Source organism: Ammodytes marinus, assembly GCF_949987685.1.
Source record: "Ammodytes marinus genome assembly, chromosome: 9".
Classification (NCBI taxonomy): Eukaryota; Metazoa; Chordata; class Actinopteri; order Uranoscopiformes; family Ammodytidae; genus Ammodytes; species Ammodytes marinus.
Window position 1 is genome coordinate 13208889 of NC_137213.1, and position 15781 is coordinate 13224669.

The 15781-nt window shown below is 39.1% G+C and overlaps 3 protein-coding genes across 3 annotated transcripts; 2 read left to right on the plus strand and 1 right to left on the minus strand.

Moving 5' to 3' along the window:
• Positions 1-3005: 3005 nt before the first annotated feature.
• On the plus strand, positions 3006-3968 carry LOC307255550 (ATP synthase subunit g, mitochondrial-like). The gene is made up of 3 exons (XM_080034240.1): positions 3006-3105; positions 3420-3580; positions 3762-3968. Exons 1-3 carry the CDS (start codon positions 3054-3056, stop codon positions 3858-3860), a joined length of 312 nt encoding a protein of 103 aa, XP_079890366.1. The 5' UTR covers positions 3006-3053; the 3' UTR covers positions 3861-3968.
• Positions 3945-6090, minus strand: ift22 (intraflagellar transport 22 homolog (Chlamydomonas)). The gene is made up of 5 exons (XM_080034239.1): positions 5902-6090; positions 4895-4977; positions 4624-4713; positions 4328-4530; positions 3945-4240 (listed from the first exon to the last, which is right to left on the minus strand). The coding sequence occupies exons 1-5, from the start codon at positions 5938-5940 to the stop codon at positions 4092-4094; spliced, it is 564 nt and encodes a 187-aa protein (XP_079890365.1). The 5' UTR covers positions 5941-6090; the 3' UTR covers positions 3945-4091.
• Positions 6091-6738: 648 nt separating this feature from the next.
• LOC307255979 (outer dense fiber protein 2-like) lies at positions 6739-12720 on the plus strand (the record flags this gene model as incomplete). Its single annotated transcript, XM_080034814.1, has 16 exons — positions 6739-6902; positions 7030-7153; positions 7298-7429; positions 7514-7588; positions 7905-7976; positions 8069-8185; positions 8269-8454; positions 8544-8653; positions 8757-8892; positions 9111-9221; positions 9796-9900; positions 10338-10496; positions 10916-11016; positions 11097-11259; positions 11969-12094; positions 12201-12720. 16 exons carry the CDS (start codon positions 6739-6741, stop codon positions 12372-12374), a joined length of 2055 nt encoding a protein of 684 aa, XP_079890940.1. The 3' UTR covers positions 12375-12720.
• Positions 12721-15781: the final 3061 nt, after the last annotated feature.

The window sequence follows — 15781 nt, forward strand, 5'->3', positions numbered from 1 at the left end:
AATGCAAGCTTTTTTGATGAATTTACTGAACTGCTGTCTGTAATCTGTACTGAGTTTGACTGTGTATTAATCGTCGGAGATTTCAATATTCATACTGACAAACCAGAGGACAGATGTGCGAAAGAACTGTGCTGTGTCCTTGACAACTTTGGACTAAATCAGCATGTTGACAAACCAACTCATAACAAAGGGCACACGCTGGACCTTATCATTTCCAGAGGAATGAACATTTCAGACATAACAGTGGCAGATATGGGTCCCCTCACGGACCATTCCTGTTTATTTTTTGAGAGTACAATGTCTGTTCACACAATTGATCAGTCAAAAGTAATCAAAAAGCGGTATATTACAGAAAATACCAGTGAAACATTCATTCAAGCATTTTCTTCGATACCACCCCTCCCCTGTAACTCAGTTAAGGAGCTCTTAGACAACTTTAACGGCAAACTTACAAGTGTTATAGATGCTATTGCGCCCACTAAGATGAAGGTTGTCTCTGGTAAGAAAAGATCTCCTTGGAGAAATGCCCTGCAGGTCAGAATAGAAAGAAGAGAGTGCCGTAAAGCAGAACGCAGGTGGCGAAAAACAAATCTCCAGGTTCATTATGACATCTTCAAAGAAAAACTGTGCACGTTTAACTCAGAACTGAGAAATGCAAGGCATTCTTTCTTTTCTGACATCATCACCAAAAACAACAACAATGCACGTGCCCTGTTTGCTACTGTCGACAGATTAACAAACCCTCCTGTGCCAGTAGCGTCTGAGCATCTTTCCACGAGGGCCTGCAATGAATTTGCCTCCTTCTTTACTGAGAAAATTCACAAAATTAGACAAGCTGTCACTGCATCAATACCAAGTTCAACATATGTGTTCCCTCTTAAAATCAATTCAAATGCAATGACAGAATTTTATCTTATAAACCACAAAAACCTGGAGGACATTATACAACACCTGAACTCCTCATCCTGTTGCCTTGACATTCTGCCCACAGGCTTCTTTAAAACTGTTTTTAGCTGTATGGCCTCAGATGTTCTACAAATTGTCAATATGTCCCTTCAGACAGGTGTATTCCCACAGGCCCTGAAAACAGCAGTCATCAAGCCACTCTTAAAAAAGAACAATCTAGATACATCACTCATGAAAAATTATAGGCCCATATCTAACCTACCATTTTTAAGTAAAATCATTGAAAAAGCTGTTTATCAACAGCTAAATAACTACTTAGCAATGAATAACTGCTTTGATGTCTTCCAGTCAGGATTTCGACAACACCACAGTACTGAGACTGCTCTGGTTAAGGTCCTCAATGACATCCATTTAAACACAGACAGTGGCAAAAGTTCTGTCTTAATTTTACTGGATCTCAGTGCCGCTTTTGACACAGTTGACCACAGCATATTACTAGATCGACTAGCAAACTGGGTTGGACTTTCGGGAACTGTACTAAGCTGGTTTGAATCCTACTTAAAGGATAGAGACTACTATGTGTCAATAGGCAATTTCACATCTGAGCGGACAAATATTACATGCGGGGTCCCCCAAGGTTCCATTCTTGGCCCTCTTCTATTTAACATCTACATGCTCCCACTAGCTCAGATTATGAATAAGAACAAATTATGCTACCATAATTATGCAGACAACACACAAATTTACATAACCATATCACCAGGAGACTACAGTCCAATACAGGCACTGAGTAAGTGCATTGAACAAATCAATGATTGGATGTGCCAAAATTTCCTTCAATTAAACAACGATAAAACTGAAGTAATTGTCTTTGGTGCCAAAGATGAACAATTAAAAGTCAGCGCACAGCTTACATCCATTATGTTAGAAACTACACCCCAAGCCAGAAATCTTGGTGTTGTTGTAGACTCCGACTTGAATTTCAAGAAACACATAAAATCAATCAATAAATCAGCCTACTACCACCTAAAAAACATATCAAGAATTAAAGGGCTTATGTCTCAGCAAGATTTAGAAAAACTTGTCCATGCATTTATCTTTAGTAGACTTGACTACTGTAACAGTGTCCTTGCTGGCCTTCCAAAAAAATCAATCAGACAGCTTCAGCTAATTCAGAACGCTGCTGCTCGAGTACTCACTAGGACCAAAAAGGTGGATCACATTACCCCAGTTCTGAGGTCTTTACATTGGCTTCCAGTCACTCAAAGAATTGATTTCAAAATTCTGATGTTGGTTTATAAAGCACTAAATGGTTTAGGGCCAAAATACATTACTGATATGCTGATAAGTTATGAACCGTCCAGAGCCCTTAGGTCGTCTGGGACAGGTCTACTTACAGTCCCTAGAGTTAAGACTAAACGAGGAGAAGCAGCTTTTAGTTTTTATGCACCAACAATCTGGAACAAACTCCCAGAGAACTTGAGGTCTGCTGCAACTCTCAGTTCTTTTAAATCGAGTCTGAAGACTTTTTTGTTTCCTTTTTAACTTGCAATTTTCATTTTATTTGCTTCTTTTATTGTGTTTTTAAATCGAGTTTTAATTTTTTTTTTATTATTTGCTTCTTTTATTCGCTTTTAAATGTTTTATAATGTGTTTTATGTATTCTAATCTTGCCCCTGTAAAGCACTTTGAGTGGCCTTGTGTCTGAATTGTGCTATATAAATAAACTTGCCTTGCCTTGCCTTGCCTAAATGAAGATTGAGGGAAATAGTGCAAACAAACATTCTATGGAGACTTTTTACATGTTGCACATTTAATTAAATTCCACATTAAATAAAACTATCCCGGTAACACTTTTAAATCAAAATCCAGAATTATTCAAGCCACTTTAGTGAGACATTTGAATTCATATGAGATCATTTTTGATTGTTTTTTAAATATTGTGCATTTCTTTCAGCTCAACAGAAATTGGCCCACATCAATTATGTGCCTCTTGTCGTAACCTAATCCTCCTCAATCAAGCCCCATTATTTTGAAAACTACAACATATGCTTCACCCTTTTTCCTCCTGAACGCTTTTATTTTGAAATGACCGACCCGGAAAGCATCACGCGCCACTTTTCTTCCTCTTTCCGCCTCTGTTCACCATGGCTCAGGCAGTGCAGAAGCTCGTTGCCAAAGTACCTACATTAGTCGGTGGTAAGTTAACTCGCTCTTGTTGTTCTTACCAATAATAAACAGAGTCAGCGAAGTTGACCGTAAATCATTTAGTAGGCTATGTCACTTTGTTAGCAGCAGCTGCTGTGTGACCTCTGCGCTGGGCTCAGGTGTCAAACTATTTTTTTATAGTCTATCTATGTCAATACACGAATCAACCACTGCAACATGTTTTGCTCTTATATGTGATATTTCAGGAAGATATACCTACTTTTGAGAGAAATACATGTAATTGGCCTTTGAACGTGCTGGCCGTCAGTTAAAACACAACAAACGTGTGTTTGTGTCACTTGCAGCCGCTGTCACATTCACCAAACCCCGACTAGCGACCTTCTGGCACTACGCGCGTGTGGAGCTTGTGCCACCCTCCCCTTCTGAGATCCCCAAAGCCATAGAGGCTGCCAAGGGTCTCATCAAGAGCTACCAGTCCGGACGCCTGGGACAAACAACAGTGAAGGTGAGTCCTTCATGGTCTACTACTCTGCTTAATGTGTGTGTTTTCCTTACTCTGCATTTACTCATGTTGTTGGTTATTGGTCTTCCCTTTAAATATAAACTATCACAACTCATTCTTTAATACTAGACTCTTGTCTTTTGAGCATTTTTCTTTATTGGAATTGTTTGTCTTGTTTTCGTAGGATGCCTTAAGGAATGGACTCGTCACCACTGAGGTGCTGATGTGGTTCTACATCGGAGAGTGCATCGGCAAAGGAGGCATTGTTGGATACGATGTCTAAATGTTGCACTTATCGTTCACTAATTGCACTTCTAATTGACACACTTCTAATTCTCAACAAACTGCACTAAATGTTTAAAATAAAAGTCTCTATAGTCAGAGGAATATATTTAATGTTTCTTGAGTGTTCATTTGAGTGAGGTCATATTTCATTTACAACAAACTTCAGAAAAAAAACACCCAACAATAGAACAAATATAAAATGTTATGTGCAAGGTATGACATTTTGCTGCTACGTAATGATAGACATCTCCTCTCGCTCTCGACTTTCAGACATCGCATTTACAACATTTCCCAGGTATCCGCGGAAAGCTTTCCTCGCACTTTCTGATTCCTCCTCCAGGTTGGTGTGAATAAGTGGCAGTTTTCCCAATGGTGAGGCTGTACCACAAAGAATGAACACGTTGGCATATTAATAGCAATAATAACTTGTACAATATGCTTTTTGGATTCCTGGAGTGGACATACCTAAAGGCAGCCGTCCATCTCCTACTGCGCTGCCTGGCTTGTGGTGAGCTATGAGGAGACACTGGTTGTCCTGGAAACCATGAGAGTTGATAAACATGTTATGCCACGTCTGTATTTCTTTGAGGTTTTCTGGATCATCGGGATTAAAGACGATCACCACACCGTTGGCGTCTTTCATCAGTGCGGGCCAGCATAATTCAAATCTGTATAAAATCAATATATAGGATTATTTTTTTTCTTTCAAGATATATGTAAGCCTTTGCTCATTAAAAATATGTTCATGATATTTGACTTACTTAAAACTTCCTGAACAGTCCCAAAGTTCGACCTCGCATGTCTTGTACTCGCCACCGCCGCCTTCAGGTTGGGATTCAAATTCGAGTATCCTTGAAAAAAAAATAAAGAAAACCGCTAAAGTCAAAAATGTAAAATTGCATTTCATCAAATGCTTAGAAAATGTAAATCCTTTAATAAATTGAAAAATTATTCTGTTGGATTGTTTCCATCCACCTGAAGAATGTAATGAGTTTTGGTGTAAACTACCATCTGGTTTGATAGGTTTTGTACCTTACACCTTGAGTCGGTCTGTATTCACCTCCCACACTTTCATTTATGTCCGAGATGGCATTCGCAAGAACTGTTTTACCACTCTGAAAGAAAGATTTTAGGATAGTCTCATCACCTAGAAAAATAATGCGTATCAGCTGTACATAAATAAACAATCCAAAAAAGGTTTTTATAAATGGTCATTTTACTTGTAATTGTCCAGACACTTTAATTAGTTGTCATTGAAGGGATAAGCACAGGTGTTAAAGGTGCAGTGTGTAATATGACATCATCAAGAAAGTTCTAGTAAGTTCTAGAATGCAACACTTTCGAATAATAACAGAAGCTACAGTGGCCTTCAAGGACAAGAACAATTCTAAATTCTAAACAATGCACCTGATGACATTGATGACACTTTCAAGATGGCGGCACTAGGTCTTGGTCCAAAATATGCAGAAATATGGACATATATGAGACCCTTTCTAAGGGAAACAATAATAATTAAAAAAAAAGATCAGCTATTATGCACTAAATTAAATGTACTTATGGATATTATAATTACTTTCCACAAAATCTGCTAGGAAATAAAACCCAAAATTCTACACACTGCAGGTTTAAGTACTAATGAAGAATGCATGTGATGTACTAGTTGCAGCCAGGGCTCTGTGATAATGCTGCCAAGGCTCACACTGGGACATGGCGTGGAGTCATCCAACATTTTATTAATGACACCTTTGCTTCATCCTGCTGTGAAAGGAGGACGATCCTATGTTTAAAAACGGTTTGTCACAAACGGACGTCCGAAACAGCAGACTACTCTGATAACAAATATGGAGCTGTTGAGCATCAAGCGTAATTGGGGCTATTAGCTAACGTAACATAAGCTAATATAAGTAATGGAATGGCTGTATTACACTTCCACTGTTAAAACTGATCTGAATAGTTTTGTATCGAGGTGTGACAGTGTTAAGCTACGCTACAGTGTGCATACAGCATAGATAGTATAGGGTGGAAATGCATTTACGCACCTTATTGGGACCAACAAACAGAATTTTAGCCTTGAACATTTCCACTCAACAGAAGCCGAGTTCTTGCTAGCCTTCCAGCTAACTTCCGACAGAAGAACCTGTTATGCTATGCTATACGACTTCGCCAAAATAAGGTAAATAACAATCAGAGTTTTAACCTGAGTTTATTATTGTTGTTGACAATGCTAAACTGTGTTTAAGTTACTATGGTTTCAAGTGAAGGAAACCACTCTTCTCGCCGTCGTTTGTTAATTGGACGTTAGCAAATTTAATCAAACTTAGTCCCGCCCACTTTACCCTCTGGGAACAAATCAGAAGCTAGCAATCTAGTTTACGTCATTACGTTGCCTCAGAGCTATCCAATCCGGTTGGACTTTCTAAGAGAGGGGGGCTCTTAATTTGGAGTAGCGTTGTTGGTTCACGACCACAACCGACACAAGAAGAAAGCGTGAGTAATATTTACATTTTCGGTGGCATTATTTTGTAAGGGATCACTACGTTTTAATTGTAGTATCCATCATGTAGCTGTTATAATGTCACTGGCTTTGGTTCGTTGATTTAAGAGAACGCTTGCTTTCTTAGAAGCTTAGCAGCCACTTAACTATCCTGTCTGTTGCTATGGAGTAGGCTTACTTCGCTTGCTTAGCAACCTATTCTCCTTTATTATATTGAGCAAGACCGGTAAAGCAGTGTAATGACAAAAAAATAAAACTTAGTTACACCGTGTGAATAAGCTTCCTTTTTTTTAAAGTCATGTTGGGTTGACATGTCTTCCTGTCCTCCTTTGTGTAACACCACTAACTTACATTGTGTGTCGATTTGTCAGCAGTGAGAGCAATGTCTCCAGAGGATGACCTCCATAGTCCCCCCCTTGGTTTCAGTTCCATCAGGGACGATGTCACCCTGAGCTGCGGTGATCTAGCCAGCTCTCATGACATGGGGAGAAGGAGCAGAACACGATGCAGTGTCCTCACAAGAACCCCAGAGGCTGACATTAACTGGTGAGGTCCTATGATGCATTAACATGTGACCACACAGCCTAAACTCACTGTGGGGTCTAAAACATCCACTCACCTGGCAGCCACAGCCTAACTGATTTCATTCATTGACTTCCTGTTTTGCATCTAGTCATGGAGACTTCGCAGATGCAAAAAGCCCTTTCCTGAAAATACTGACTGATGCAGAAGCTGCCGCCAACTCTGCTGCCATACAACTGGTGTCGTTTAAAGATGCCATGGAAGATGAATTTGCCGTACGTTCACTGTAGTTTTGCATACATCAAGTTAGGTTCGCACCTCAAAAAACAGAGCCTCCCCTGTTGTAAAAAGAAAACGATGTACCTACACTAAACCAAATTTCTGACATTCATGACCCATTATTTTCTCAAACAATTAAGGATTCGAAACAGTCTGCGACTGATAAGCGCCGAATTACAAGGCAGAGAGGACTTTTGCTGGAGAAATTGGAGGATTTTAGACGAATAAATAAGTCTGTTCGACAGAAGCTGAAGCAGCTCCAAGAGGCAGAGGTTTGTTTCAATACATCTACCTTGTGTATTCCTTGGGATAAATGATCATAGATTGTTTTCAAGAACTAGTTTCTTTCCATATAGGCTAATCGAGTTGATGCCGACCACCATATTGACAATTTATTGCAGAAGATCACACAGGCCGAGAGCGAAAATGAGGTGAGTGCTGCATCACGTTTTGCAGTGACTTAAAAGAAAAAGCTTTAATAAGTCTGAGCGAATTAAGCTTGTGCCAACCTGGTTAAAGATTGGTCCATGAAAAGGGTTAATCTGGGTTAATCTTATGCACTGAATGTGTCAGTTGGTAAGAGCAGGTCCAATTAATGTCACGGTTGGGTTGCCTAACATTTAGTACTGAGCTATTGTGATTACTAAAAGATAACAAATTAAGGCATCTACTGTATCAGGCTAAATAACTTGTATAGAATCAGTTTAAAATCATGTACTCAATGCTGCCTTTTTTTCTCTACCAAAGCATTTAAAAAGAGATTTGAGTGAGGCAGAAGAAAGAGCTGAGGCGCTGATGGATCTGCGGAGAGAAGAGCAGGTAAGCACTAAGCAGTGCAGAAGTCTTCATGACAGTGGATGTTCCCTGTAGATCCTGCATTTCACAGCATGTGTCTCTAATGGTCTACACAGGAGAACATAAAGAGCGCCGTGCAAATGACCAAGGCTGTGGAGGCGACTCGTGCTCACCTGCAGGGTCAGCTACGCAACAAGGAAGCCGAAAACAATCGTCTGACTGTGCAGCTGCGGGTACAAACACATTTTTTTTTATATACTATTAATTAAAAAGTTATTAAAGCATGTCCTTATGGGTAAGCTGCTGTCTTGACCAGACTTTGGAGAGAACACTGACCGAGCAAAAATTGGAAATGGATGATATGAAAGGCGCCCTCGCCTCTGTGACTGAGAAGGCAGCGCAGGACAAAGAATCTCTCAAGAAAGCCACCAGAGCACAGAAACTGAGAGCAGAGCGATTTGAAGGGGCTGTTGATAAATGCTACGAGCAATTGAGGGAAAGGGTATGTCAAAAATGGCAATTATATATATTTTTTTATAACCAGCGTCTTGTTCAGGATCTTTAACTTTCTCTTTCTTGGTTGAGTTACAGGATGAACAGCTGGCCAAAGCCTGTTCAGAAAGAGATTCCAGAAGGCGGCAAAAAGAGCAGGCAACGGATGAGAAAGACAAACTTGAAGCACATATAGACTTGTTGAAAAGGTTGGTCATTTGTTTTGTTTAGTTTTTTAGTGTTGGAAAAGCAATACTCACATATGACAATTGCCTATATTCACTGATGGAATTTTAAACGTATGTCATCAAGTCAAATTGCAGACATGACAGCGAGGCTGCAGAGGGAGAAGGATGAGCTCAACGCAGCTAACGAAATTGTGATGCAACGTGTTGAAAGGCTGAGTGCTGAAAACGGAGACCTCTATGTCAATAATGCAACACTCAAGGTACAAGCTTGCAAATTAGAATCATTACTGTAAAAGGCATTAAAAATTCTGCAGGCAGCTGGCGGATGAACACTTGTCAATCTATAACATTGTCAATTTGGTCTCACTGTGCACATTTATTATTTATCATAGTCATAAGAAAGTTAAAAACAATGCTTTTTTATTTATTTATTGCTATGCTATCACTAAAATGATGTGAATGTTTTGTGTGATTGCAGGCATCTGTTGCTCAGTTGGAGCAGCATCTGGCTGATTGTGAGTCTGCCCTTGTAGAGGAGAAGGTTGTGTCTGAGGAGAGGAGGCATCAAGCCGAACAGAGCCAGTACCAGGTCAACATCTGCTCATTTAATTCTACTGCTTTAACTTTTTGCCTTTGCATACTTTTAGCGTGCCAACCTGGAATGTTAGGGGTTTCCTCAACATATTTTTGCATTTGAAAGATAAAGATAATAAGACAACAAAGACTTCTGACATGCAAACACACTTAACCACACATTATGAATATTAATTGCCAGCTAACATTTTACTGCTAAAGTATAACACACTACAATCTGTTGTTATTTATGTCCGAGAAAATCTTTTCCTTTAATCATTTTCTTTATACTCATTAATTCAGTCATGTTTGGTGTTTCTGTAACACTTTTCATACTCTATTTTTTACTTTTGATTTGTTCTTTTTATGTCTAAAGTATTTCTCCCCGAAGCAGCTACAAAAAAAAGTAGGATGATCACAGGGATTCTAACCAGCCCTTTGATTTACAGTACAGCCAAAAGTTACACTGAATATGGTCTGTTTGTGATTGCAAAATGAATCATTCAACAGTAATACTATTTTTTCAGATTTCAGTTGCAGGGGAGGACACTGCAGATATATTATACTCTTCTGATTTTTTTTCTCCCTAGGTGGAAGAGATTCAAGCTGAAATAGAAGATCTGAGGAAAAAATATGCATATATAGTCAGAGAGACAGAGAAGACAAGAGATGGAAAAGATACAGAAGTTGAAAAGGTAACTCTCCGTTTTAAAGTTTTTTTTTCGTATATTTTTCGACAGTTTTGAACTCTCAATGTGCACGAAACTTAATGTATGTTTAACAATATATTATGTAATATTTGAAACGACAAATTTATTATTATTATTCTCAACAGTATATCAGTATTAACAATACAGTATAGGGTTTCTCCTGCTGCTGAACGGCCAGTAACATTGCACTGCGTAATATTTGTTCCATCCTTGTTCTGCTATCTAACCAAACTCCCTAGAGTAATCCCGGGCAGCACAAACACTCTGACTAACAACTGCCAAAGCAGTCAAAGAGACGAATCTCGTCAAATTCTGCACGCTTAAAAGGATTACACACACGCGCATCTGCGATTGTCTCTTTTTGCGCGGTGTGATGAATATGTAGGCTAACCCTTTGTCTACTGCCATCCTCTGGAGCCCAGGTGAGGCAGGAGCTGTGGGCGCGTGTGGAGGAACTGGAGTCCTACCCTGAGTTACTGAGCACAGCCCAACAGAGTCTGTATGAGTGCCAGGAGGACCTGCGGCGCTCGGAGAGGAAGTGCTCAGAAAAGACAGAGGCCATTAGGCAACTGCAGGTCCAGGTGTGCAATGGTCAGACAATTGTAAAAAAAAAAAGAAATGCAGCCATTATTTTTCTACATCTGACCTTTTTTTAGGCATTTAGTGCAACCCGAAATCTGTGTGTTGTGGTCCTGCTGTGATTCGGTTTTGTGACTCAGGTTCCAGTGGAAACAATTACGGTCGCAACCATCCTCTGTGCCCATTTGTGTGTGTTTTGCTAGTGCTTGAGTCCTTTTCATCCACCTACATGATTCTATCAGCGGTGATGAATTGGTATCTCAAATCTTGCCCCGTGTTGTGTTGTGTGGCAAATGGCATTAAATGAGCTGCCATTTAACCCAGTTTTGCATCTGATGTGAAAGCCTTCTTTCTGCCCCAATCACTTATGACCAACCCAATTGTTTATGACTCTGAATTTTCAAAACTTTTCCACGTACAGATGGAGAGTCAGACAAAACAACTGACATCATCCGTAGAGATGAAAGAGTCTATTCACGAGGCCAATGATCAACTACAGGAGAAGGTGGATTCCCTCCAAAAGTAAGATGTCCTTTTGGTTATCCGTTCTCTTGTCTCCTTTGCACAGATTCAAATATCTAAATAGTTCTGTGTGTTGGTAGGGAGATGGACAGGCTGCAGCAGGAGAACCTGGAGCTGGTGCGGAGGCTTGCGGCTCAGGAGGAGGCTCTGGGCTACAGTAACCGACAGCTGGATCAGCGCTCATCAGAGTGCCAGGCCCTCAGCCGGCAGCTGGAGGCCGCTTTAACAGACGTCAGGCAACAGGTACATTCAGGGCTGATCACTGAAACGGATTTAAGATTTAAAGGAATAGTTCAAACATTTTTTATTTCTGGCTTTTTGGCTTACTCTCAGGTTTAAGACAAGGCGACAGAAACCATTCCTTTGTGTGCGTTGTTAATGAAGAAACGGCGGGCAAATGTCTTTTATTGCTAGTTAGCTTAGCTCAAGTACTGGTTGTCAATAGGTAGCGTTAGCCTGCCTCTACGGACAGTCAGAAGATAAACTTTCGAACACTAAACTCCCTCTACTCATAAACACAGGTGTTTTGTTGACCTACCAACGAGCACATACACGGTTTCCTTCCTTATGTAGTTCATTCTAAAATGACGTAAACTGTAAAAAATATAGAGCGCAGTGTAACGTGATTTTAAGAAAAAACAAGTCTCAGCGAGCACACAGGACCGTCAAGTGATGTTTTTAAGTTGATCTTCTGGCTGGTGGTGCAGGCAGGCTAGCCATTTGACTGTTGACTACCACTATTTGAGTTAAGCTAACTAGTGATTGAGGGACCTTTGCCCATTTCTTCTCATAAAATGCACACAGTTAAAGGAATGGTTTCTGTTGACTTGTCTTAAACCCGAGAGTTAGCCCAAAAATTTAAAACTATTCCTTTTAAAGCTTAGCTCGACATGTTTTGACCACTAAAGAACTATAACAAAGCAATCGTGTTTTTCTCCAACCACCATTCCAGGTCAGCAAGGTAAAAGGCCAGGCTGTCTCCAAAGAGGAGGCCCTCCAGACCAAAATACTGGGACTGGAAGCCGAGAAGAGCAGACGGGATAATGAGCTGAGGCATATTCGCCAGAGCAAAGTCACCGTGAGTATTAAGCTCCAGCATATAGATAAATGATTATATATATCCTGCATTTATATATTATAAATGCAGGCTATATCACCTGTGTGTTTACATCTTAAATCTGCAGGCAGAGAAACAGTTCGAGGTGCGTATGAAAGACCTGCAGCTCAGTTTGGACCAATCAGAGAGCCACAAGCAAAGCATTCAGAACTACGTTGATTTTCTCAAAAATTCTTATAAGACGATGTTCGATGAGGGACTTCCACCATCAAGTTTTGGATCATCATATTTTCTGAAATGATTCAGAGCTTTTTTTCGTGTGTGTGTACTGTATAATTTATACAACTTTGAGAGAAAGTAAAAGCATAGATGTGGGTTATGTTTGGAAAGCCTTCGTCAACATTAAGGCAGACAATCTTTTTTTCTTTTCTTTTTCACATATCAGGGAAATCTGCTGTTGACAAGAGCTTTTGATTTATGGGTGTTGCTCATTTCGGAGGAGATGATGACAGGATATTTAGATTTTCACATTATGTAATAACATTTTGGACTATGAACTCTTGGTGCTACTGTGTGTTTCTCCCGTATAACAAAGAGTCGGTTGCATAAGTTTAGTTTAAGACTTTACGAAGACAAAACTTTACACTACAGTGAGGCATAAATATTAATGAATGTCTTCTTTTGAGTTACTTAAAGTTGCCACAAACCCTCTAAGTTTGAGTTAAGATCTATTTGTTGTAACAATATACCTTTAGTTAGCAGTTCAACACCCTAAGCAGCAAATCTGTGTTGCCAATCCCAACAATTTTGAATAATTCTTCAAATCATTAATGAGAAATGTTGGGTACTTCCACCGCATACAATGGTTTTCTTCTTTAAATTGGATACCTTTGGGGTTTTTGACAGATAAAACCTCTTTCATAGTCTATGGACAAAACAAGCAATCTGCAGATGTCACATTACTGTAATGAGTCACTTCCAAAAGCATTATTCACTATATTCTGATATTTCATAGGCTAAAATGATTCAATTGAAATAAAAAGGGATTTTCAAGCCGGTGACCAGTAATGTGCCACTAGGTGGAACTCTTCTGTTTTGCTTCTGTCAAGTGTCTCATTTTTACCCACAATGCACTCCTGTGCTGCTTGGTCTTATGTCTTACCGTAGTCACCAATGAAAGTTCTGTGCAACATGCAAAGTTCAATGTGTCAATATACAAAGTGTAAAGAATATGTATATCTGTGTGCAACTGGCTTCTTTTTTGTTGTTGCCATATTTAAATTATTTCAACATAAGTATAGCAATTTTTTAACCAATACAAGTGGTGCTTGAAAACCAAATATTATGCGGGTGCTGTGCTGTGTCTGACACGTTTACACATCAAGTAAACCATTGTAATTATCTACTGATGGGATTTTTTAAAATGCTCGTTTCACAGTTCATCCTCCTCATTCGGAAAATAAACTTGTGTCTGTTTTTGTAGTTATCACAGAAAATGTGCAATAATGTTTGTCTATAAGTTCTGATGCTCAGCTGGACTGAGATGAATGAATATCTGTTTGGTTTTCAGTTGTGAAGCTCATGCTCTTAGGCATTTCTAACATATTGCTGAAACACACTGGTGCTATTTCCAATACATTTTAAGCTTTAGTAATGGATTTTTTTTTAAATATACAGCTTTATGCTGCAGCAATTAAAACTGAACTGTGTCTACTGTTGAACTCAAGTCTTCTCTTTGTTGTTGCTGCTTGTAGTTTCCTTCTGTATATATGGTAATAAAGTGCCATGAGTCCAGACTTGTGTCCAGGCTCTTGATTGAGTGTGTAGACATATTTCCCCCCAGAGAGTGAGCAATGCTCCTCTCAAGTTCTCAAAAGACAAAGCTCTATTGAGCTCTCGGTCAGGGGATGGAACTATTTTAATCTCTGCCTGTGTCAGTAGCCCAGTTATTCCTTTGCTCTCGTTCTGTTGGGCTTGCCCATTTATGCAATTGTATAGATTGCCCTTTGGGAATCGGCTTTTCATCACTGTGTGGTATCCACACCCTCAGTTTATTAGATTCAAATTACTTGGATGACCCAATTTGTCATGTTTGCCCAGTCTCAAACACTAACAAGAGACTTCTGTATATATATATATATATATATATATATATATATATATATATATATATATATATATATATATATATATATATATATATATATATATATATATATATATATATATATATATATATATATATATATATATATCAGGGCTGTCAAATTAACGCGTTAATTTCGATTAATTAATCACAGAAAAATTAACGAGATTAAAAAAATTAACGCAGATTAATCGCACTTCTATATTGCCCTTTGACCCGGTGCAAAAGAGGTGAAATGATAGCGGAGCTGCACCTGTATTTTGCGGACACGGCCCGCACGGGATTAAAGAGTAAAGAAAGAAGCAGGGGAAAGGGGCCGAGGGCAAATAAGCATGAAGGTAGGAATACGTTTTATGTTATTCTCGCAGTGTCTGTGCATTATTAATTTAGTGGGTGCCTAATTAACAATGTAGGTTCAAAACAGTAGGCCTATCTCTCAATCTTCCTCGTGTCTCACTTTTGTTTGCTAGTTGCGATCGTCTCAACGGAACACCCGCCCCCTCTCACTCTTCCTAGCATATGCCTGTCTTTTTTCCTCCTTTGTGTGTGTGTGCGTCATTTAGCCTGCTTGTTTTTTTGTGTTTTTTTTCTTTCGGCGCTAGTAGTTCCTTAATATATTTAATGTAGAAGCCTGGCTGAGGGGAGGAGACAGAAGTTACGAGAGACGGAGAGAGAGAGAGAGAGAGAGAGAGACGAACGGTAGCCTATAGGCCTACAGTTGTTTGTAAACAGGCATAAAAGTGTCATATAAGTGTGCAATTAATTTAGATTAATTAATCACAGAGCCTGTAATTAATTAGATAATTTTTTTTAATCGCTTGACAGCCCTAATATAAAGAATGTTCTGAAAAGTCACATACAGTAAGTGATATATAAACACTGACGGAAAACTAACGGAAAAACCTACACCATTTAAATTTTAACAAAGTCGTACAAAAGAGATTAGAACTGACTAACACAACATCAGTTTTGCAAGTCATCATGCTTTCTTTAGGAAGAAACTTTAGAAGAGAAAGGGTGACATTTTATTAAACTAACACTGTCACTATGTTGCATACAGCATCAGGAGAACACATTTCATATTCAGAGTCGTTCAATGGTCCTCCGCTCTGCATGTGAGATCACTGTGTGCAAAGATTATTTTAGATTATTCTCTCGAACACTATGACTGGCTTGTGCCCAGCATCTGTCCAACCTCAGGAAAACCACCTGTTCCCTAAAATATTCAGTGACACTGATGTTCTATGGGTCAGCCAGATGCAATTAAGATAGTAGGCTACACTTCTTTCCTACTGAAAATGGAATCTGTTTTCGGAATCTGAATCTGGAAAATGTTTGCACCACCATCTTGCACATGTTAAATTTTTTCAGATCATTGCGAGCCCCAAACATCCCACATTTTTGCTTTTCACCAAAAAATTAATACAATTATTGTAACAGAAAATAGTTGGATGTGTTTATTTGTGAAAAATGTAAACATAAAATACACCATGTTGAAATTAATTGTCCAACTTACATACTGTATGCTTTATTGTTCCAGCATTCAGTCAAATGCCCTCATT